General features: G+C 47.5%; 1 protein-coding gene and 1 long non-coding RNA gene across 12 annotated transcripts in view; one reads left to right on the top strand and one right to left on the bottom strand.

Annotated features, from left to right (window-relative positions):
- FRMD4A (FERM domain containing 4A) overlaps window positions 1-13,481 on the top strand; it is a 215,167-nt gene extending 201,686 nt beyond the window's left edge. Inside the window, exon 23 of one of the 2 annotated variants that reach the window (XM_030323364.1) lies at window positions 12,727-13,481. In XM_030323364.1, coding sequence (XP_030179224.1) covers window positions 12,727-12,829 — 103 coding nt within the window. In that variant the 3' untranslated portion in view covers window positions 12,830-13,481. The remainder of the gene's footprint in view (window positions 1-12,726) is intronic. The other variant, XM_032593827.1, reaches the window with a different exon arrangement.
- Window positions 49-21,519, bottom strand: LOC115519416. Of its 10 annotated transcripts, none has more exons than XR_003970495.1 (7): window positions 19,992-21,519; window positions 15,046-19,092; window positions 9,693-9,809; window positions 7,684-7,775; window positions 4,286-4,443; window positions 1,661-1,892; window positions 49-634 (listed from the first exon to the last, which is right to left on the bottom strand). It is a non-coding gene; the product is annotated as an uncharacterized LOC115519416 (long non-coding RNA). The 10 variants fall into 10 exon arrangements; XR_004343843.1 differs by lacking the exon at window positions 19,992-21,519 and adding an exon at window positions 7,063-7,232 and having other exon boundaries at window positions 15,046-19,681; XR_004343845.1 differs by lacking the exon at window positions 19,992-21,519 and having other exon boundaries at window positions 15,046-15,212; window positions 16,317-19,681.
- Between the last annotated feature and the right edge of the window lie 716 nt (window positions 21,520-22,235).

Here is a 22,235-nt window from a genome sequence, read left to right as displayed (position 1 = left end):
AGAGGGAGATGGTGTTAAGAAAGCAAACAACATTCCGCTGAGGCAATCTGAAAGATTCTGTTGGCTTTATTCACCAATTTATGAATGAAGCAGCCTCTTGTCTAGCAGAAGAAAGGAGCTCAGAGGAACTAGGCAAAATGAGACTTTTATAGCCAGGAGGGAGAGGGAACAAGGAGGCTCCACTAGACAAAAATCGGTTGGATATGGCCAAGTCACTTTCCTTTAGGGAATGGCAGGGGTCTGTCAGGCAGACGCCCTAACTGGTCAGCGGATTCCTGACCGACTGGTTTAAGACTCCACTTCTGAGAGAGCCGAAGTTCGGTGAAGTCTGTTCTGTGACGTGGACCTTAGCGTGAGTGACTCCATTTGGGGCCTATTTTCTTGTTTTCAACATGTCCTTCCTTTTGATCCGATTCTCAGCCTGAGAGGGGATCACAACTTAAGGCATTAGGGCCGCTTCCCTCTAAAGCTCCGGTGTTCTTGTGGTCTTTTGCCAAATGTCTGTGTGGTATTCACGGGTCATGACATCAGGTTCGTTCTTTCCGTTGGTCATTCTCTTTGTTCCTTTTCTGAAGTTCTGTTCTTAGGGGGATTATTTGCTAGGTGGCTAATGGCTGCGAACATGGATTGAAACCTTTTGAGGAAAAAAAAAGGTAGAGAGACGACTGTCATTATAGCAGGATCGTGCCCACTGTCTGGAGTGCGCATTTAAAAAAAATTTTTTAACGTTTATTTTTGAGAGAGAGTGCACGTGAGTGGGGGAGAGAGAGAGCAGGACACAGAGTCCGAAGCAGACTCTGAGCTGTCGGCACAGAGCCCGACGCGGGGCTCGAACTCACAGACTGTGAGATCATGACCCCAGCAGAAGTCGGACACTTAACCAACGGAGCCCCCCCAGGCGCCCCTCAAGTGCACTTTGGAGCCGTGGTCCCCAAGACCCAAACCAAAGGAAGACCCCACTGAAGGAGTCACTTTCTTAAGTCAGCTGGCTTGTGTAGTGATCTGGTGTAGCTGCGTGTCAGCTCCCCCAGAAGCATCTATCCTAGGAATTACTGGTAGGTGGCTATTGCTTTAGCAACGGATTCTGCAACATCTTCAGGAGTGCAGGAGAGGTTCCTAATTGTAGCCTCATTTGCACTTACTCCTGTCTAGGGGTTCTGTCAAGGGAAGCAAACTTTGAATATGAATCCTTCATGCTAATTCCTATTTAAGGCTTGGGACTCCCAAGAGCACCACCATGGAGGCCAGTAAAACTTGAGGGGCTGTAGACCCCACAGGTGGTTTTCTTTGGTTACCCTTCCCTTGTGTCCCTGTCTTTGGATAGAGCCTGGATGCCAAGTCCCCTGGGTCAGAGGTTCTTAACCGGGGACTGTGACATGACGGAGAAGGGGCTGGGTTTGGCCCGGAGAAACCGAAGCAGTGGGCATGAGGCAGAAGTTTGTGACGGGCAGAACTATGGGATCACAAGCACTATGGGAAATCCAGTCTTTTGGAGGTTAGATCACCTTTCTCTCTGCAGTGGCCCGAGCTATGTGAACAAGCGCATTACCTTTTCAGGGCGGGGCAAGGAAAATGGTGGACAAAATCTTGAAGACCCTTCAGGGAGTAAGACTTAGGTAAAAGATGATCAGAAAGCGAACGAGGAAAGAAACTTTCTTACCCCCCATCTTGGGAAGAAGCAGTCGACCTCTCTTGCTGGTCCATTTGAGTTTGAGGTCTCTGGCTTTTGTACCGGACCCAAAGTCAGATGGAGCCTTCCTCAGTTGTGACATAGGCATCCCGGGTTCAACACCTTCTAATTTGGCAGGAATGTCAGCGGTCCAGAGTTCTTGGTAGGGTTCTTTCCATGCGTTTCAGTTTTGCAGAATCATCAGAGTAAAACAATCAAGGGTCTGTAAATGACAAAATGCTAAATACTGTAACGGAATTGATGAGGAAATCTGGTTACTTCTGTGATACACACAATTTAAAGATAATAACTAGATGTCTGAATAATATTATACCAGGACATATCAGATTTCTAGACACTTCATACAATTTTAGACTGTTTATACTAATAACATGATCCATACAAATAATCTAATAAGGTTTTTATCACATATTTGACAATGCTTCCCATGTAGTTTAACACAGCAAATAAACCTAATTAGTATAGCATCTTTTTTTAAGGTGAGAGATAAATCCTTTGGGATTTCCCAGGGACACTCTAGGAAAATCTCAAATTTCTAGGGAAATCTCAAAGTTACCTTAAGGTCAGGAAGACACCCTTGAGAATCTGGTTACGAGAAACTGTCTAAATATCAACAGGTTTGAACACAGGACTAAATAGGATCACAGATCATTATGAAAGAATACTTCATTAACATCCTGTCACTTTGGTTAGGTAGATAAAGGCAAATAGACAAAGTGACAGAGTTGTGAACAAAACTTAGCTCTTTTACTAGTGAGAAGACTGGGTTTTCTTATGGAATGGACGACTTCATAAAGACCACACGAAGCACGATAAATTATTTTGCTACAACACAAAATCTTGGCTGTCCAGGCCGATTACTTGAAAGGTAAATCTTTGACAGTTGCTTATCAAAATCAGACCAAATGTCCAAGAAGACTTAGTCCTTTCAAGAGAAAACCAAATTCTATTTTTGCACCCGCGTGCTTTGGATGATAAAACGCATTGGGGCACGGGGGTGGCTGGGTCAGTTAAGTGTCTGACTTCAGCTCAGGTCATGATCTCGCAGTTCAGGAGTTCAAGCCCCACATCACGCTCTGTGCTGACAGCTTGGAGCCTGCTGCGGATTCTGTGTGTGTGTCTCTCTCTCTCTGCCCCTCCCCCACTTGCACTCTGTCTCTCTCCCTCTCAAAAATTAACATTTAAAAAAAAAAACCCTCATTAAAAAACTTAAATCCATTCCCATCTTAGCCAACTTGACCACATACCAAATTCCCTTCGCAAGATTCCTTTTCCACAAACCACCTACCAGTTTTTTAGATCCGTTCAGATTTTGTTCCATGGAACAAAAAATTGGTAGGTGGTTTGTAGAAAAAAGAATCTTGGGAAGCAATTTGAGAATGTGGTCAAGTTGGCTAAGAGCAACCATTTTGCTTCACTTGCCTACTTTTCATCCACACTTGTTTCTTTTTATTATTTGTAAGTAATTTTAATTACATATATTGATGAGAATTCTTAACCCTTAGAATTCTTCATTTCTAGTAAAAACTATGAGCAATCGTGAATGGTCTCTTACACTAACGTTCTGTAGATTTGCAAACTTATAAATACACTTCATGATTTCTAGAAGTAAATTCTTCTTCATAGTAAACTTTTCCATATGGCCTCAAACAGGTGTACTAATAGGCCCAAATATCTTTATGGCCTCTGTAAAAGGAAGTGAAAAGTGGATAAATCTGTGTCCAGTAATGAACACTTTAGTATTTTATTTGGAAATGAGTCAGTGAAAGTCCATCCTTAACTTAGCTCACTATAAAATTTTCAGGCTTCAAGTGACTAAAAAAGATTTTGCAAACTTGAGAGAGAAAGAGAGCACAGGGGAGAGGGGCGGAGGGAGAAAGCGAGAATCTCCAGCAGGATCTGCGCCTGGAACGGAGCCCGACACAGGACTCCATCTCACGACAGTGAGATCACGACCTGAGCCAAAGTCATGTGTCATACGCTCAACCAACTGAGCCACCTGGCGACCCCTGGAGACTATTTCTTAAGCAGACTGACCCATAAGCATAACTATTGTTGAAAAGTTCATTTATGAACCTTTATCATCCTTCTGTTTAATTTTCTTGTTCTTAATTTTTAGATTACTCCTAACATCTCATGAGCATTAGACAGCTGTCATCTTAAATGATCTTTTTGTGGCCAATTCCGTAATAGACAACATGAGCTTATTTGACTTTTAGTTAACCTAGGAAGTAAAGGAGTATTGTACTTCACACTGGTAATTCTAAAGACTGCCTATTGTAATGAAACTAAGCAACTGAAATTAGCTTTCATTTCCTGAAGATTACCCTAGACCACGTGAACTTGAGAAACATTGGGGCTAGCATTTATTCTTCTTACAGTGTACATCATCTGTATAGCCCTTGTTTGTCTTTGAGCCAAATAAATAGAGCTCTTGACCAATTCATTTTGTCAGTACCATCCAGAGGCAGAGAAGATCCCACGTGTATCACAGGCACACATACACTTACAAGATCATGGACACAGATACAAAGATCTTAGAACTTGTGTGTGAAATTTTTAGCCATGAGACAGGTGAAATACTGTAAAACTCACCCATTTATAAGAGGATCACATTCACATCATGCTTCTGGTAAAAGGGTGAGTCAAGGGGACTTCAACTTTTCACTGATACTTGTGAAGACAACATTTTCCACCTTGGAGAACACCACTCTCCCACAGTTTTTCCCTTCTGATGAGAACAACTTTGATTCCTAGAGAAAACCAAACATAGCACTTCCATCTCTACGGCACAGAGAAAGAACACAAGTTTGGTGAAGAAGGAATATTGTTACCCTAAGGCCAGAATTTTACAATACCCACAAGCCTTTTGAGATGGCTAAGGGGAGGTTTGGGGATTGGTAAAAATGATAGGTGGGCTTTGAATTGCTTCCATTTGAATTGCTACCTTTCTGTTCTTGCAAAGACTTGAGTTGCAAGACAACAGGTGTTTGTTTTTAACATTTATTTATTTTTGAGGGAGAGCACGAGTAGGGAGGGACAGAGAGAGACAGAGAATCCCAGCCAGGCTCCATGCCATCAGCACAGAGTCCAGTGTGGGGCTTGAACTCACCAACTGTGAGATCGTGACCTGCGCCAAAATCAGTAGTCAGACACTTAACAATCTGAGCCACCCAGGCACCCCAAGACAACAGTTTTTAATTTCTCAGAATTGGGTTGCTGCCTGAGTGACCTCACAGTCTCACCCACCCATCCTGTTATATTATATTCAGCTTCTTTATCTCAGGGAGATCTTTCTCTAAGATGGAAATCATTAGGTTTCTACTAATTTAGAGCTGCTGATCTTTGTGATGTTCTTCTTTCCCTCTGGGTACGTAGTTCCATTTAGTCTAGGGGGGAAGATCTAAAAGAAAGTTTCTGTCAGGCTGTGAATGTCAGCTTCCAAGGTAACCAACATCTCACCACAGAGCTATTTTACGAATCCTTTCCTATGTCCTGTCCCGTTTCAGGTGGGACACTCAATATTTCTGGCAGTATGAACCCCATGGATGCAAAGGCATCCGCAAAGAGGGTGCAAAGCATACTCCCCTCTTGAGATGCACAGCCATTCCCAAAGACGGCCAAAAGGAATTACTCCCTGGGGAGTAATAGGTCTAGATAAGGCAAGGAAGGGAATATGAAATTGCACAGTCGTCTCTCAAATGGGCACAGCAGAGACTGAGGAAAGGTGCCTCTGGTGAGGATCCCCACCCTTTTCCCGCTTCTGCCACTTCACCAGGACCTCCCCTGCGGGGTCCTCCAAAGCAAGCGGAGCGTACAGCCCTGGTGGCTACCAGAACAGGGCAAGGCTTTCCATAAATTTCAATTTTAGTTTCCCATTGGCTGTTTAATAGAGTAATAGGTAGCAGGTTCCCAGAAAAGCCCTGAGTTCCGTCAGCTCTGAGAAGGACTCGTACAGAGGCCCACGTTTGAGGCCAGTAACTGGGCAGACTTTTGGCTATGGTCATGTAGTCCCTTCCGAGCAGAAAGGCAGTTCAGAGGTTTAGCGGACTACGAGTCCTCCAAGGCACAGGAGGGTGGGGGGAAGCAGTAAGAGTCACATCAATCTTTAGACTCAAAAGGGCCAGTGACTGCACCTTGGTCCAGGAAAATTTCCAAGTGGCACAGAATTTTCCTAATGGGGTTTGAATGATGCTGTTAGTCTTTTCTACTAGTCCCGGAGGTTGAGGACGATACGGCAAAGCCGCCTCTGAGGTGGAGAAAGGACTACGTGGCCAGGAAAATGACTTCCAAGGTCACTATGCAAAACAGGGGGACGTGCCACATGTAGGGATGATGTCTACATATAATTTTTTTGCTACAAAACTGGCAGTTTGTTGACAAAAAAAGCTTCTACTCAGTGAAAAACATCTAGACTGTGACCAATATGTATCTGTTCACTTGTTCTTAACGATTATGTTTATGTTAGTCATGAAAATTTCTCAAGACCTTAAACAGCTGGCCAACATCTTAAGTTATCTTTCTGGCTAACACATTTTGTAACAGAGATGACACGAATTTAAATAACTAGTAAACACGGGTAGAATAAAAGTTGTTTCCTACATTATATTTAATGCTGATAACTCTGAAGACATTACTATTTTAATTAAACCTACAAACCTGAGCCTTTATTTACTGAGGATTTATCCTAGGTCACACGAACTTGAAAAATATGTGTGTTGTTTTTCTATTTGTGACAGTTTTAGAATACATCATTTAATAAGTACTTCTCTTTAAGCAAATTAATTAAAACTCTTTTACAAGTTAAGTTTAGCAGTACCGCCCAGAGCCAGAAAAATGTCACACATTTACAACATCGATCCCTAGACACATAGATGGATAGAGATCCTAATCGCTTTTGTTTTAAATTTTAGCCACGAGACAAGTATGATCATGCAAAACTCATTCATTACTAACAGAACAGTTGGAATAATTTCAGGTTACCTGCTCAGACAGCCAAAGCATCTGTAGCGAAGACATTTAAGATGTTCATTGGCCTAAGTTCCAAATAGCCTTTCCACCCCCCACCCCAACCCCTGTCTGATACAAATGACCTCCCTGAAGTTTGCATTTCAAAGAGAGGACCTATCAACGAAGTTCCTGCAAGTAGAACATTCCCAAGAAGAGCTTTGTTTCTTAAATCCAGATCTCTTAAAATACCTGTAGGCCTTCTGAAATGAATGGAGAAGGTTTGGAAATTGGTAAAAATGGTAAGTGGGATTTGCATTGCTACTACAGCTACCTTTGTTCTGATCAAGACTTGATTTGTTCTAAGACAGGGACCCCTGTTTTTAATTCCTCAGGAAATTGGGTTGCAACACAGGCCAACCCACCCATCCAGCTACATTATCTTTGGTTTGCTTCTTTCTATCAAGGAGCTCTTCAACTAGGATGGAAATTCAACGATTCATAATGTTCTACATTTACACCTTTGTCTCTGGCTTGTTCTAGTAATGCTTCAGAATGTTTTTCTTTACCTCTGGGTACATAGTTTAATTTTGGCCTAGAGGAGAAATTCCCAAAGAAGTTGCCATTAGGCTCTGATGGTGACTATGCGCTTTCAATTTGGCCAACTTCTGATCATAGAGCTGCTTAAAATCGTATCTTGTCAGGTTTGAGCTCAAACCGTAGATATTCCTGGTAGTATGGAACAACGCCATGGACACACAAGGTGTCCTCAGGGCACAAAGAACACTACTCTCGAGATCTAGAGCCACTCCCAAAGATGACCAGAACAAAGACAGCCCATTCCCAAGCACTGGCAGTAAGCATTGGAACCCCAACCGGAAATGGAGTTCAACCGGCATTTCTGCCTGGCCACACACTGGGGTTCCCAACGTGATGGTTGCCAAGCCAAGCCCCCAGGACACAGGAAGGCACCAATTGCCCCAGGGAGGGAAAGGGTCAGTAAGCTGTGGGTCTGGAATTGGGAAGGAAGGGACGTGAAATCTTACCTTCTTCTCTTGAGTGGGCCACAGTAACTTGGGAGAGCAAACGCAGGTAAGGATTCTTGCCCTTCTTTTTCCAGGATTCCCATCTGTAAGCTCTGGAGCAAGTGGGGTTCAAAGTACAGAGTGTAACTTGTGCATCTGCCAGAACTTGACAAGGGGTCCCTTTAATTTTAGTTTCCCCTTAGCTGCTCCAGGAATGACTGGTAGTGGTTACAAGAGAATCCCTCAGAATCCCGTCAATCCTGTGAGAGGCCTGTATGGGGGCTCTCCTTTGACACATTGGTGTGAGTGTGGTCATGTAATCTCTTCCGGGTGGGAAGACCATTCAGACAGAGGATTAATACTATGAGTACTCGGGTATAGAGGAGGATAAAGGGGAGTTCCAGGAGTCCCAGCAGTCATATGGTCTCATTTTAGGTACCTCTTGGGTCTTTAACTTTTCATTACCCTTTTGCAATCAATCTTTCAATGAAGCAGTTTGGGGATCTTGAAGCCTTCTGGACGCTTCTGCATGCTGACTGAAATAGGTAACCCGTTCTGTCTGTTTCATTTGGGAACCCTTGCATTCAAGTGCACTTCTTAAATGAGGGAACTTGTCTAACTGGAACATTCCTTGTAATGACCACTGCAATTCCAAGTTGTCTTCAATACTGCCGGTCTGTGTGCTTGAGAGATCGTAACTTTTTTTTTTAGCATAAAACCACTGGAGTTTTGGGGTGAGGGTCACCCTTAGAGCATTGAGATGCCTGGGATCCCATTGTGAGAGTCTTCCCCAAGAGCACCGAATACTTAGGGTGCGGACTTGGGTTTTGTTTGACAGTGTGCCTTTCGTGGGAAACGTCCTCTTCACGGAGGACAGCCTTTGCCCTACTTGTCTGACCTATGACCTGGTGTCCCTTGTTGCACGGAATCGTCTCGTGGGTGGCAAGTGAGCTGCTGTGAAACTTGCTCGTCTGTCCGCGTCTTATCCTTACACAGTGGTCTTGTACTTTGGAGAAGGCGGTCTCTCCTGGCAGCGTCCGTGGTCCAACAGTAAGTTCACTGGCTTGAGGACAGGAGCCATTCCGGGCAGATGTTCACTATGCCGGAGAGAAGTCTCAGTCTCCGGTAAATCAGGCCCTTCCAGGAAATCGGTCCAGTTTTCAGTTCCCTTCTCCTGAGGACACAGGCATGAGCTTCTCCGTTTCATTTCTTCCGGTTCCATTTTAGGCTGAAATCCTTTCACACAACAGCCCTGGTGATTCTAGCTTGCTTTATGAACATCTTGCCGTCTTTGTAGTCACGTACAGCTTCTGGGACCTACTTCTTAGACATAAAAGCAGTTGTGCCGGAAGGGGGCACACTCAATTCTTTGGAACCGGAGGATCTCATTTCGTCGCCTAAGCCTTAGGTTTGTCAGAGACAAGTTGACAGTCAAGAGGGACGTGCCGCTGGGCTGGGAATCTTGCGGTGTTCCACCGTGTACCTCACTGGGTGGAAATTTTCTTGAGGTTGGCCGGTGACCTAGCGTCCATCTAGCCCATTCCGTAACCAGCTTATAACGGTCATCGAGTTGAGTGGCCACGCGCTCTAACAGCTTTTTGGTGCCCACCGACTTTCCAGCTCTGGTTTCTGAGCTGCCCATTAACAACAGATTTATTATTCCTTTACCTCGTGTGCACGCTCACAGACCCGCAGTGAGCAAGGAGAGGATACTGCGCACTGGCCGGGACAAGGCCTGACGTGCGCACCACCCGTGGTCCCCAGCACACAACTGTGGACTGAGCGAGCGCACGTCAACGGTGGGCGCCGCGGGCTAGCAGAGGGCTGGGGACTCAGGTTCCAGGTGGAACCAGCTACCAGCTCAGGCTGAGCGGCTAGGCCCTGGACTGGGGTCGCAGAGTGAGCAAGGGCTGAGGACTCGCCCGGCGCCTCCTGGGAGTCCAAACCGAATGTTACCGCTGGACTGGGCAGCCGATTCGATGGGGAGCTTAAGGCCAAGAGGGCAGAGCTCGAAACCGAGAGGTACTTACCCAGGGCCCCCAGAGATGGTGACAAAGAGAACTCAAGGGGTTTGCAGGTACCAGGTCTCTGTTTCTTGTCCCTGAAGCTGGCTGAAGTCCTCTTTGCATCCCACGGCCGCCACCAAACTGTCAAACAAAATTCAACTGAGTAAATTTTACATTTAAAATTTTAAAGCTTGTTGACTTTATTCAGTCAAGTTGCAACCACACTCCTTGAGGAACTAAAGACAAGCGTCCCCCGTCTTACAAACCCAGGCTCTACAGGAACAGTAACACAGCTCTGGAAGCAGTTCCCAGCCCACCCCATTTCTTACCAATCCCCAAACCCCCCTATTCATCTCCAAAAGCTTTGCAGATATTTTAAAAGATCAGGATTTAAGAAACAAAATCCTTCTTGGAGAAACTTGCCTTCTTCCCCTGTGTCTTTGAGATGGAAATGCTCTGTCTGGTCTCCTCCTGGAACTATCCCGAAGCCCAGTTCTTTGACGTGCAAACTTCAGGGAGGTCATTCCTGCCAGGAGCAAAAAGCTAGGGGGGAGGCTCCTTAGGATTAAGGCAAATGTCTTCTCTCTGGCTGGCTGAGCAGGTAACCTGAATTTATTCCGACTTCCAGAAACACAGTTTGGATCCAGCTGTTCTTCTAGAAACAGATGCATTTTACAGGCTCATGCCTGTCTCGTGCTTCTGGGCAACAGGGAGCTGGAGCTTTCTGGTTCTGTAGCTCCCCTTCTGTTTCCTGCTCCCACCAAGAATTGCCTTCTCAGGAGGAAACCCATCCTCCGGGTGTGAGGGCCACGTGGCCTGGCTTGGGCCTCTGCCCTGCTTTGAACCAGTGACACTGGTGGGTAGATTCGACTTGGCCCGCTTGCCCACCCTGGGGAGAGTGGAGGGCACCACCAGGACGAATGTTAGGGAGGGACCGTCCCCCAAAAACACTATATGCCCCCTGTGGGCCACCTTTTCCCAGAAACACTTTCTCAGTCCCTCAGGCACCATGGCAAGAGTCAGTGTTGTCAGCTTGGAGAGGGAGTTTGCAGGATGGGTGCGATCGAGTTAGCCCTTTACCGCTTAAATATCGGAACAGATCTCCGTGGCCGGCATCCTAAGGGCCTGGATGGCACTTTTGCTTCTGAAAGCGGCATTAACCCCACTGTATTTCAGGCTTTAAAGGCCACAGTGAGCCACAGATGCTTGGAGTTTTCCAACTTTCATGGTTTTGTGTTTTTTTTTTTTTAAGTTGGTTTCTTTTGAGAGAGAGCAGGGGAGGGGCAGAGAGAGGGAGGGAGAGAATCCCAAGCAGGCTCCCTACAGCCCTCCTCAGGACCCTGTCTCTCAAACCGTGAGGTCACGACCTGAGCCGAAATCAAGAGTCGAATGCTTAACCCACTGAGCCACCCAGGTGCCCCTTTCAGTGTTTCAAAAGCCCGATGAGAAACATTTACAAAATCCGCAATGCCTTCAGCTCTTTGTTCCTAGAGAGGTCAGCGAATTGAACAGAAAAACGGGTTCAACTGTTGATTCTTACAAACTGGCTCATGGGGCTGCTCTTTAAACTCACTGCTCCCTGCACCGTGTTGGATTAGGGTCTCTTCACACATCCCCGCCCATAAAGCAGCACCAGCAGCAGGGGAGGAAATCAGCTTCCGCCACATATGCAGAATCCTCGTGGTGTTTCCAAAGAGAGATTTCTACCCCAAGATGGGGTGTCAACCCCGAAGATCCAGCAGTAAAAACACAGAGCTACTAACCGGGCATCACAGACCAACATCATTCACAGGAATGTGGCTTCAGCAGCTGGAGGGTCAAGGCCCACAGTTCCATCCCTGTAGAAGTCCGTACAAACATCCCAGAAGGTACTACGAGTTACGCTAAGAAAAAGGAAAGAGCACACAGGCGACACCAGGCCCCTTTGTGCCGTTTCTGAACCGAGTAGAGTTGAGCCGTGCCAGCCAGCACTGGGTGGGTGGGCGGGGGGGGGGGTGGGGGGTGGGGGTTGAGTAGAGGCCTTCACCTTCTCAGGCTGCAGGGGCTGTTCCCAGTCGCTGAGCCAGCCTCTGGGCACCTGCCTAGCAATGCTACCCCTTGGCCATGTTCATGGACATGAAGTTTGACCTTTATCTTGCCCCGAAGGAGCCAGTTTGGGATGAGAGAGGGGCTATTTTTCCTAGAAATGATTGTCGGCTTTAGTCCATCTGTGTAACTATATGTAAAAATTACTTCTCAACCTACATGACAACTTTTTAAGAAGAGTTTTGTTTTCAGTTTAGTTGCCTATGTGTTTTCCATGCATTTTGATAATCAGAAAACAATGCATGTTACTTAAACAGCACCGATGGGGAACGCCTGGGTGGCTCAGTCGGTCAGGCGTCCAATGCTTGGTTTCAGCTCAGGTCATGATCTCCCCGTTGGTAGGACAGGATCGAGCCCAGCGTCGGGCCCTGCGCTGGCAGGACGGAGCCTGTTTGGGATTCTGTGTCTCTGCCCTTCCCCCGCTTGCATGGTCTCTCTCTGAAAATAAAAAGTAAAGAGCACTGATTCAAAGACTGTTTAAACCGCTTTCAAAATACCACGTGTTTCCCGATCGGGAAGCCTGACATTTTGAACGTGCTTCTCCGATAGAATAAAAACCCATGGTTACGCCTGAGGCCTCCTGGAGCAGAACCGAAGCAGCTGTGCTGCGGGAGGAAGAATCCCGTGGAATCCAGCTCTGGGGAGCTTTGGAAGCTAAACCGCTAAACCGGCATCTTGAGGGCAGGACCCGAACAGGAGTACCCTTGAGAGTTCCCAGGTGATGCTGGCACGCAGCCCAGTTTCAGAACCACTGCTCCGTTTTGCTCCATCACGGGCGTTCAAGGCTTCGGTCTCCTCGGTGTGCATTTTTTCCCCCATTTGTGAGCACCTCGTCCATACTCGGCACCGAATTAGGCCCAGTTCCTCATGCACAGGGAGGACTACCCATCAGGATCAGCCCCCGCCGAACTGAGCACGAACTCCTGAACTTCGCTCTCCCCTAACCACCCCCCTCTCCTTGCCTTCCCTGCAGGAGCTACGCTGATAGCTGTTTCCTGGATTCCTCCCTCTATCCAGAACTAGCCGACGTCCAGTGGTACGGGCAGGAAAAAGCCAAGCCCGGGACCCTCGTGTGAGCCAGCCGGCCTCAATCTGACCGCCTCAACGCCATTCAGAGATCACCTCACTGCCTCTCATTTGCCTTACCCAGACGCACTGTCACCCTGCACCAGCTTCGGCCCTCAGCACTTTTTTTCTCCCGTCTCCGCATTCCCTTCACCCTCAAAAACCTGACTGAGGAGACATTCTGGAAGGTTCCGGTCCCACTGTGTGTCCTCTGGCTCTCTCGCCCACGGAGAGCCAGGCGCCAATCCTCAACGGCACCTTGGTGGCTTCCCCCTGCCGTGACAGCCCCCAGGCCGGGAGCCATCAGGGAAGGTAACGGACATCAAACTCCTGTGGACAGGTGGCATTGGAAGAGAACAGGAAAGGGGACTCGAGTACAGGGTGATCCAGAAAGACGATGAAGCTATGGTCGGCCTGCACTCGGTGAAGAGGTTGCCTCGCTCACTCGCGCGGGGGAATATGGGACTCCGTTGACACTTGAGATAGTCCCGGGGGGGGGGGGGGGGGGGGGGGGAGGGGGGAGTGGCTGTCGGGGGAGGGGGAGAATGAAAAAGGAAGCTTAACATGTCAGAGATGCATCCGAGGATCACAATCAGTTCTATGCTGCCAAAGATTTAAAAAAAAAAAAATTAAAAATAAAAAAACAAAAAAGGGGCCAAGGGGAAGACATTCTTTCTGCAGTGAAACCTTTTAAATTCTCAACGGCTCCTACTCATCACAAGTGCAAGCCCACCACACGTAAATGGTTTCCCCCTCTCTGTCCCTCTCTCCCACCGTCCCACCCACTGTCTCAGGCCAGAGCCCGGAGAGCTAACCCAGCTGCGGCCCCAGATCCCTGGGAGTGTGGACGGGGAGGAGCAGGTCCGCCTGGTCTGTGCGGGAGCGGGGGAGGGGGGGCGGGGCTTCCCGTCCGACCCACCACACAAAGCTGCTTTTCTTTTGGGATCTGTAGGAAATGGAAGGTGGTGATCGCCAAGCGCTTCTCTCTCATTAAAACCACCAGTAAAAGCGTGTCCTGTTTTGCACAAGGTGTTACGTTTTTCTTTTTTACGGGAAACCAAGGGAAAAGCACATGGCCATCCATTCGAGTGTTCTGACCGTGTGGCTCATTTTCTGTTTGTTAGCACTTGTGTGACAAAGAGCTCAGACCCGACTTCGACTTCTCTCGGCACCCGGCTACCAATGTGTCACTTACTCAAAGAACCCAACTATGCCCTTAGATTTTTATCCCGTGTCTCTTAGGCGGAGCAGGGGTGGGGGGGGAGAAAGTCCCGGCTCCCAGAGGGCCCGTACGCCTACAGCCTCGTCGGCTACCTTGATGTACCCGCATTCGTCTGCAGACACCGAGAGAGGAAGAAAGAAGAGAGAGAAAAGGTGTGTGGGAGCTGCACGTTTACATGTGTTTTGAGCTCTGCTTAATACACAACCGGAAAGCCATCTATCTTCAAAGGCCTCAAAAATACTTTTATAATAATGAGCGCACACTCTTCGTTGGGTTATTCCAAATGGCACAAACACGGTCTCCACAGAGGGGGTACGCTGTGCTTACTGGCACAGGTGGGGGGGGGGGCGGGGGAGGGGGCGCTTTTTCTCACTTGTAATGACTTCCTATTGCAAAGGCATTTTGACAGCCAGGGACAGGAGCCGGGGTGGGGTAATTTTGTGGGCAAACAGAACCACAGCTTTAGCGTAAAAAGAAAAATCTTTGTTTTTTTTATGTATGTGTAATCCGAGAGTAACGAGAGACTCTACCAGACCAGGAGGGTAGGATGGACACTACAATGAATTCAGTGGTAGTGCTCTCCTTCTGCTGTAGCTTGGAAAGCACTGTGGGGTCCCACTGAGGCTGGGACCGCTCTGGGCAACTGAGGGCCCGGTGTCCCCTCTCCGTGCACACCAGCTCTGTGGTGATAACAGCTGGAGAAAGGGACATCCTCACAAAACCTCTGGGGAAACCCTGCAGGAGAAACAAAACTGGTTCCAATGCCATGAAGTGATCGTGGGGAGGGAGGGGATGGGGTTTTCGTTGTCCTTATTTTGATGATCAATCAGAGCTACAGCCGGCAGGTTTTCTTCCTTCCCCATTCAGAATATTCTGCACCGGGCCATCTTTCTTTCTCTCCAGTGACACACAGATAATCAAACTGAACTGTGTGCAGCAGGGCAAGTCAAGAGAGAAACCGAGGAGGTGACAAGGTTACGTGGCTGCGGGGTGACCAGCACGTACCGTAGTTTCAAATCTGGTCTGACGTCCATCGGATCACGCTTTGAGCCCAGTTGGGTTTACGAGGAATGAGAGACGAAAATTCTTCCTCAACGCTTGGGTTTTGGATTCAGGAGGCAGCGAGGAACGGGGTGGGAGGGAAATCCAGTTCAGACAAACACCATTACAGTCTGGTAGTAAAGACGGAGATTAAGTCAAACAGGTTTTACTGTTGAGCTGCGTTCAGTTACTACAAAATGTACATACTGTTAGTCCTTTGAGACCGACATGATTCATGACCAGTGTGGTGGGAAACAATAGCTGTTTTGTACAAGCACTTGCAAGCTCTTCCCAGATCCCGATTTCTTTAAAAACAAAGTAAGATGGAATATAAAGCCCCTGGTCTGATATAAGCCCCTACTGGATTCTTGGGATATGTGTAAGAAATTGCCTGTTTAGCCTGAAGACTGTTGGGAACACCTACATCAGACTTTGTTGTGAGACAGGTGGATTTTTTTGTTTTGTTTTGTTTTATTATATGCAGTGAGTGTTGAAACTGTTAAAATTCCGATTTGTTTTCATTCAGTGTTAGTTCTAAATATAGCAAACCCCCCTCCAGGTGCTATCAGATGACCAGTTACTGCTTAGTTAACTAGGTGTAAAGTTTTACATATACATTAATGTCAATAGTTTATTACACGTTGTGTAAAATGGACTCTAGTTTAATAATGGGGAGAAAGGATTAGGTTGCTCCTGAAACTGACTGTAGAGCATGTAAAATGATTTTACTGGATTCTGTTCAACTGTAATCAATGAAAAGGATGTATGTTGTAGACAAAGTTGCAGAATTAAAAAGAAATCTGCTTTTAATTTATTCTTTTTGTATTAAGAATTTGTATAGTACCTTTACATTTTGCAAAACAGTGTTGTCAACACTTATTAAAGCATTTTCAAAATGAAAAGATCTTGGCTGCCTCTCGGAGATTTTGTTTCTAAGCGGTCCGTGCTTCAACAGGCTCCGGAAGTCTGTAATTCAGGTGCCTTTGTCCTCCTCGGGTTTTTTTTTTTTTTTTTTTTAAGTCAATCTAAAGCTGATACCCTCACGGTCTTGCTAGATACAGAAGAGCTCAGTTTGTGTCGTAGAGGCTAAGTCTCCCTTTCTCTAATTGCCTTGTTAATTATACAAAGACGACGTATTCTCAATGATGTGCTCCTACCACCAAAAAGGATTAGACGTTAGATGTCAGTCTCTGGCTACATTAGCATGTGTCTCACTGTTCCTTCCAAGTAGTTACCCATACGCAGCATGTGCCGGGCCTGGGTCCTGTCCCCACAGAATGGCGGAACCAACGCTGAGGGAATCCGGGCTTTGGGCCATCCTTAGTCTCTCTGTGGTCCCTGGGTCTGTGGAGGAGGCACAGGACCCATCGGGGAGGCAGGCAGGATGCTCGGGCTCTTTACCAGCACTGCTGTTGGCCTTGCACTCACACCACAGCTCTCGCTCTGTCACCACCATCTACATCACGTCACCGAGGCAGCAGCCAGTTGGGCCCGCAGGCGCAAGGAGCCAGCCCCCTGCTGAAGGACAAAATGGCAACTGGCTGACTTTCGTAGAGACCGCACTGCCCTTGCATCCCTGGTCCCCTGACCCGATGTGCGTCTCTTCACCAGCAGGAGACGCTAAGCCCGGAGGCCAAGAACACCCCCTGGACGGAAAGCTCTTGCTGAAGCATTTGCCACCAGAGCGAGCTAACGCCTGCCAGAAATGAAAACAATCCCCAGAGGCGGTGAATGAAGCACGGCAGAGGCGAGCCCATGAGGACATTTTACACTTCCTAAGCCTTTCCTTGGGAAGGCAACCAGGGCCTCTGTATCTCAAGATAATCATCACTAACGTCAAACAAACAAACGGAGATATTCTGTAAGTCTTTTACATGTACACAGGTCACGGCTCAGGAAATAAATTCAGCATCTCGTCATTCAGCTCTGACCATCCCAAGAAAGCAACTGGCACGCAGGAAGACAGGACTTGAACATTTCTTTTCCTGCTTCTCCCCACCTTTTACACCACACGCGCGCACACTCCCCTTTCACAGTGCTAACAAAGCAATTCCAAACAGCTATTATGTTGGTTACTAGAACACAAACATCCACAAATCCCAGTAGAAAGCATTAAAAATAGCCAGGGCTGTGGCTGCTTCCTCCCAAAATGCCAGTTCAAAAAAGCTCACGCCTAAGATTCTCTCTAAAGCGAGCGTCGGAGAACCGCCGGTGAGGGCGAGCAGAGGCCCTTCACTGCACGTCGGGGAGGAATCCAGCTCTTCTCCAGCTCACACGCACACAGATGAGACACAGGCACACAAGCACTGCGCGAGGGGAAACGAGGTAGCCCAGCAGTAAGCAGACGGAAGGAAGAGGAGAAATCGAGGTATGTCTAACGGGATCTCCCTGCCGGCCTGGTCCGAGGGGCCGGCTGGCGGAAGACGCGGCAGAGAAGGGGGTAAACCCTGCTCCCCCTCTCGGCCTTGCGCGAAGCCTCCCCCAGCCCAGCCACTGCCTCTTCAGATAGGACCTGAAAGGCCTGGCTTGCAACGCAGGAGACTAACCAGTGAGTTGACAGAACTCATACATTTACAGTTGCACCAAGATCTTTTTTAATCAGAAACCCATTTTTCTCTCCATCAGCTATTATCCCTACAACCAAGTGAGTTCCTTTGGACTTTCATTCGTTCATCCGTTTTCTATGAAACCCGCTGCCATCAACCTTCTGTTTCCCCTACTCAACCAAAACCACTCCTGTCGAGGTCAAGGACGACTCCCTACAGTCCCAAATGCAACGGTTAATTCCTGCCGAGGTCAAGGACGGCTCCCACAGTGCCAAATACAACAGTTAATTCTCTGTTCTCATCTTACATGACTTACCGGCTACACGACACAGTGGGTCCCCTCGCGTCCTTCTCTGGAATGCCAGCACATGGCGTCCTCCCGGGTTTTCCCGCTCACGGCAGTCAGTCGGGGCTCCTGTTTCCAACCTCCTCGGTAGTTTTCATCTCCCTGGCGCCCCGGCATCGGCCCGTCCCGGCTCTGTTCTCTCCCCTTCACCGTCCCCCACTCTTCCGGTAGCTGGCCTCTGCTCTCACGGTTTTAAGTGTCGTGTAGGGGCTGACGACACCTGTGTTTATCCCCGTGTCCCCGAGCTTGGACGTCTTCCTGTCAACGTCTCCACCTGGAGATGATCTAACATGCTAGCATGGCCAGAACTCACGCTCCTACCTTCCCCCTCCAAACCTGCTCCACCGTCTCCTTCCTCGGCTCAGCCACAGGCAACCCCAACCGTCCAGGGCTCGGGCAAAAATCTTGGGATCATCCAAAAGTCTTGCAATCACCCCTGGAGGACCATCCGCTCATTCCTTCTCACCTCACGTCTGCAGCAAACCAGAGGTGTGGAATCCCTGGCCCTCAGAGATTTCTATTCTATGGTGAGTGGACGGAGGGAGAAAATAAAAAGTACATTCTAGAACACACTAGAAGGTGCTAAGGCTCGGTCAGTGGTAGCTACCACTCAGGGCAGGGAAACAAAGGCGGGGGAAGGTTAAGACCTAGAAGCATGAAGGAGGTGCCCTGTGGAGCAGGGAGTCAACCCTTCAAGGAGAGGACCCAGTGGGTGCCCCAGGCACCTGGTGGGACCCGCAGAGCCGGGATACAGGCCCCAGAAGAGGCGGCACAAGCCTACGATGCCGTGATCTCCGAGTGCTGGTTCTCCAAGCGTGGAAGACTGCCGAACGGAACCATTCCTCCTTCAGCAATTAGGTGGCCCTGCTCATGCTCTGTCTCTCTCAAAAATAAACATTAAAAAAAATTATTAAAAAACTGTATAAAGGACAAAAAGCCACAAGTACCTTTTAGGCCCACGTGGGCATAATGTGAGTCCCAGACTCATAATGGGAATCAAAGCTGATTTTGCCGCAAATAACGAAGTCACAAGCACATACCTTCTCAAGTATCTTTCACATCAGTAACAAGTATTTAGGACTTTTCCCTCTCAAAGCCGTTTGTTACTCTAACAAAGACCTGGGGATAAACACCAGAGAGAGACCAGAGCTAGATGCTTCCGTCTAATAAGCCGGGGGACAGAATTGCCCCTCCGGGCCAGAAGCACTCCTCTGGGTCTCCAGCACCCGGTGCTCTCTGAACTGCCTTTAACATCAGTTGGATGAAGGGCTTCTCTGCAGCTGAGATGACCGGGGGCCCACATCCACAGACTCACGCACAGGAACGCGGGTGCATTTCTGTCTTGGCAGGATGTGGCAAAGCCCCACCTTACTGCAGCTCAGACAGGCGCGCCCCTAGAGCACCGTCACATACCTGCCACAAGTCTTGATTTTGTAAGCCAAGAAATCTGAGTAACGTCTGTATTTCTTAGGGGCTGAATTCAGCAACATATGTGGGAACACCCTGAACCGGGGAATTACCCCATACTCCTCTCATAAAACAAGAGGCCACGAGGAAGACCGCTGTGATGCGTAACTGTGTCAACATAGCTGGTACACAGGGTGCCCAGATGTCTGGTTCAACATTATTCTGGATGCAGGCACCTGGGTGGCTCAGTCAGTTAAGTGTCTGACTCTTGGTTTCAGCTCAGGTCATTATCTCATGGTTTCGTGACTTTGAGCCCCTCCTCAGGCTCCACGCTCGCCTTGGGATTCTCTGTCTCCCTCTCTCTCTCCGCCCCTCTAGCACGCGCGCTGTCTCTCAAAATAAATAAACTTGGGGGGGAAAACCCACATTATTCTGGAGGAGATTAATGTCTGAATCACTGGACTGAGTAAAGCAGATGGCTCCTCGCAGTGTGGGTGGGCCTTGTCCAATCAGTTGAAGGCATGGGGAGCATGCTCACACATGCTCCCTCTCTCAGCCCCACTTGTTGAACTAGGGTATTGGTCTTCTCCTTTCGTCAGACTAGAACTTACACCATTGGCTTTCCAGGGTCTCAAGCATTTGGACTCAGGCTGGAATTTCTACCATCAGCTCTCCCAGGTCTCTAGCTGCAGACAGCAAATCATGGAACTTTTCAGCCTGCGTAAATATAAGTAGATCTCCATCTCCTATCGGTCTTTCTCTGGACAACCTAAGAAAGCAGCCCAAGGCTTATACATTGACCCCACGACACCACCCACGACCAACTCTGCTATCTTTAGCACCTATCTCTCATCGTCATGATTGCAGGACAGTGGCAAAGCCTCGGAGACTCAGGAGCACTTTCCAGAAAGGATTACAGGACGGGCAGAAGATGTCTGCCGGCTAAGTCTGTTCCTTTCTCTTAGAAAAGCAACAGCTTTCCTGGAATTCCCACCCAACAGACCTCTCCTACATGGGCTACTGGCAGAACATGTCACATAACCAACCCTAATTTCAAAGAGTCATAAATCAGCAAGTAGCTTTAATTATGCACACTGCAGCTCTGAACAAATGAAGCTTCTATTAGCAGAGAGAGGAGAATGAAAGCAGGGTAAGCAATCCGCAGTGTCTACACCACACGTAGACGCATCTTAACTTGCACAGCAAAGGAAAAGAAAATAGCCAAGTCTTAAGTAATAACCTAATAAAACTAAAGTTTAACAAAAATACAAAAACTCACTAGATTTCCTCTCTCTCAAATCCTATACTCTTCAGGCACACCAATATGATGACATCATCCATCAAGAGAAAAAAATTGCAAGAAGAATGACACATATGATTTATATAAAATCTGGCAAAGACAGCCAACAAAGATTATGTTAACATCTGAGCTAGTTATAAAATTATTTCCCCTTCGCATAAAAAGTAACCTAGCACAGAGGCAAGCCACAGAGTGGGAGAAGTATTTCTAACACATATATCTAGCAAAGGACTCATAGCCAGAACAAAGAAATGGAAATCAGTAAGAAAAAGGCAGGCAGTTCAATAGAAGAAATGGACAAAAGTAAAATCTTGAATGGAAACTTCACAAAAGAGAATATCCAAATGGCCAGTAAGCACGTAAAAATGATGCTCAGCTTTATCTGTCATCAGGGAAATGCAAATTAAAGCCACAATACAATACCATTTTCATCCACCAGAAGGGCTAAAACAAGAATGACAGGATATATCATGTGTAGCCAGGATGTGGAGGACCTGGAACTTTCAAATCCTGCTCGTGGGAGTGTCAAGGGTGCAAGTCCTTTGGAAAATTCCTTGACAGTATCCTGTACAACTGAGTATGTACATATGTCCCAGACATTTCACACCGTGGTGTATACCCATATTCACCAAAAGATGCATACCCAACATTCATACAATTAGAACCAACTCAAATGTCTAACAACAGTAAAATAGATAAATCACGGGATGCAGCAATGAGAATGAACAAACCAGAACCATACACAATGAGAATGAGGATTAGAAACTGTCACAAACAGGGGCACCTGGCTGGCTCAGTTGGTTAAGCATCCAACTCCTATTTCAATTTATTTTTGAGAGAGAGAGAGAGAGCGTGCGCGCACGAGAGAGGGAGACACGGAATCCAAAGCAGGCTCCAGGCTCTGAGCTGTCAGCACTGAACCCGACACAGGGCTCGAACCCACGAACCACAAAATCATGACCACTGAGCCACCCCAGCGCCCCAAGCATCAAACTCTTGATTTCAGCTCAGGTCCTGATCTCACGGTCTGTGGGATCGAGCCCCACATCGGGCTGAACACTGACATCACGGAGACTGCTTGGGATCCTCTCTCACCCTCTCTCTCTTCCCCTCCTCAGCTCACACACATGCTGCGTCTCTCAAATATTAAAAAAAAAAAAAAAAGAGAGAGAGAGAAATCAAACATAAAGTAAGTCAAATATACTGAGTCCATTTATAGATGAGCAAATTAACAAACAGACAAAACTAACCAATGTGGGGAGTGACTGCTAATGGGTATAGAGTTTCTTCTGGGGCTGACGGAGTGTTCTGAACTTAGATTAGTGATGGTCCCACACCTCTGAACATTCTAAATCCACCATATACTTTAAATTTTAAGGTATGTATATTATGTAGCAGTAGAGGGTTGTTTTGTTTTGTTTTGTTTTGCTGTAATGATGTGAGACGCTAGGACCATGGTTGGGACTAGAAGGGGGCATGATATTTCTAGGGTGTTAATAACATAATCTTTCCTGACTTAGGTGCTAATTACTTTGGGAGATGCTCACATTGAAAG

This window comes from Lynx canadensis, chromosome B4 (genome assembly GCF_007474595.2).
Source record: "Lynx canadensis isolate LIC74 chromosome B4, mLynCan4.pri.v2, whole genome shotgun sequence".
In the NCBI taxonomy this organism is placed as follows: Eukaryota; Metazoa; Chordata; class Mammalia; order Carnivora; family Felidae; genus Lynx; species Lynx canadensis.
The sequence above is the reverse complement of the archived record's forward strand: the minus strand, read 5'-3'. Positions and strand labels throughout refer to the sequence as shown.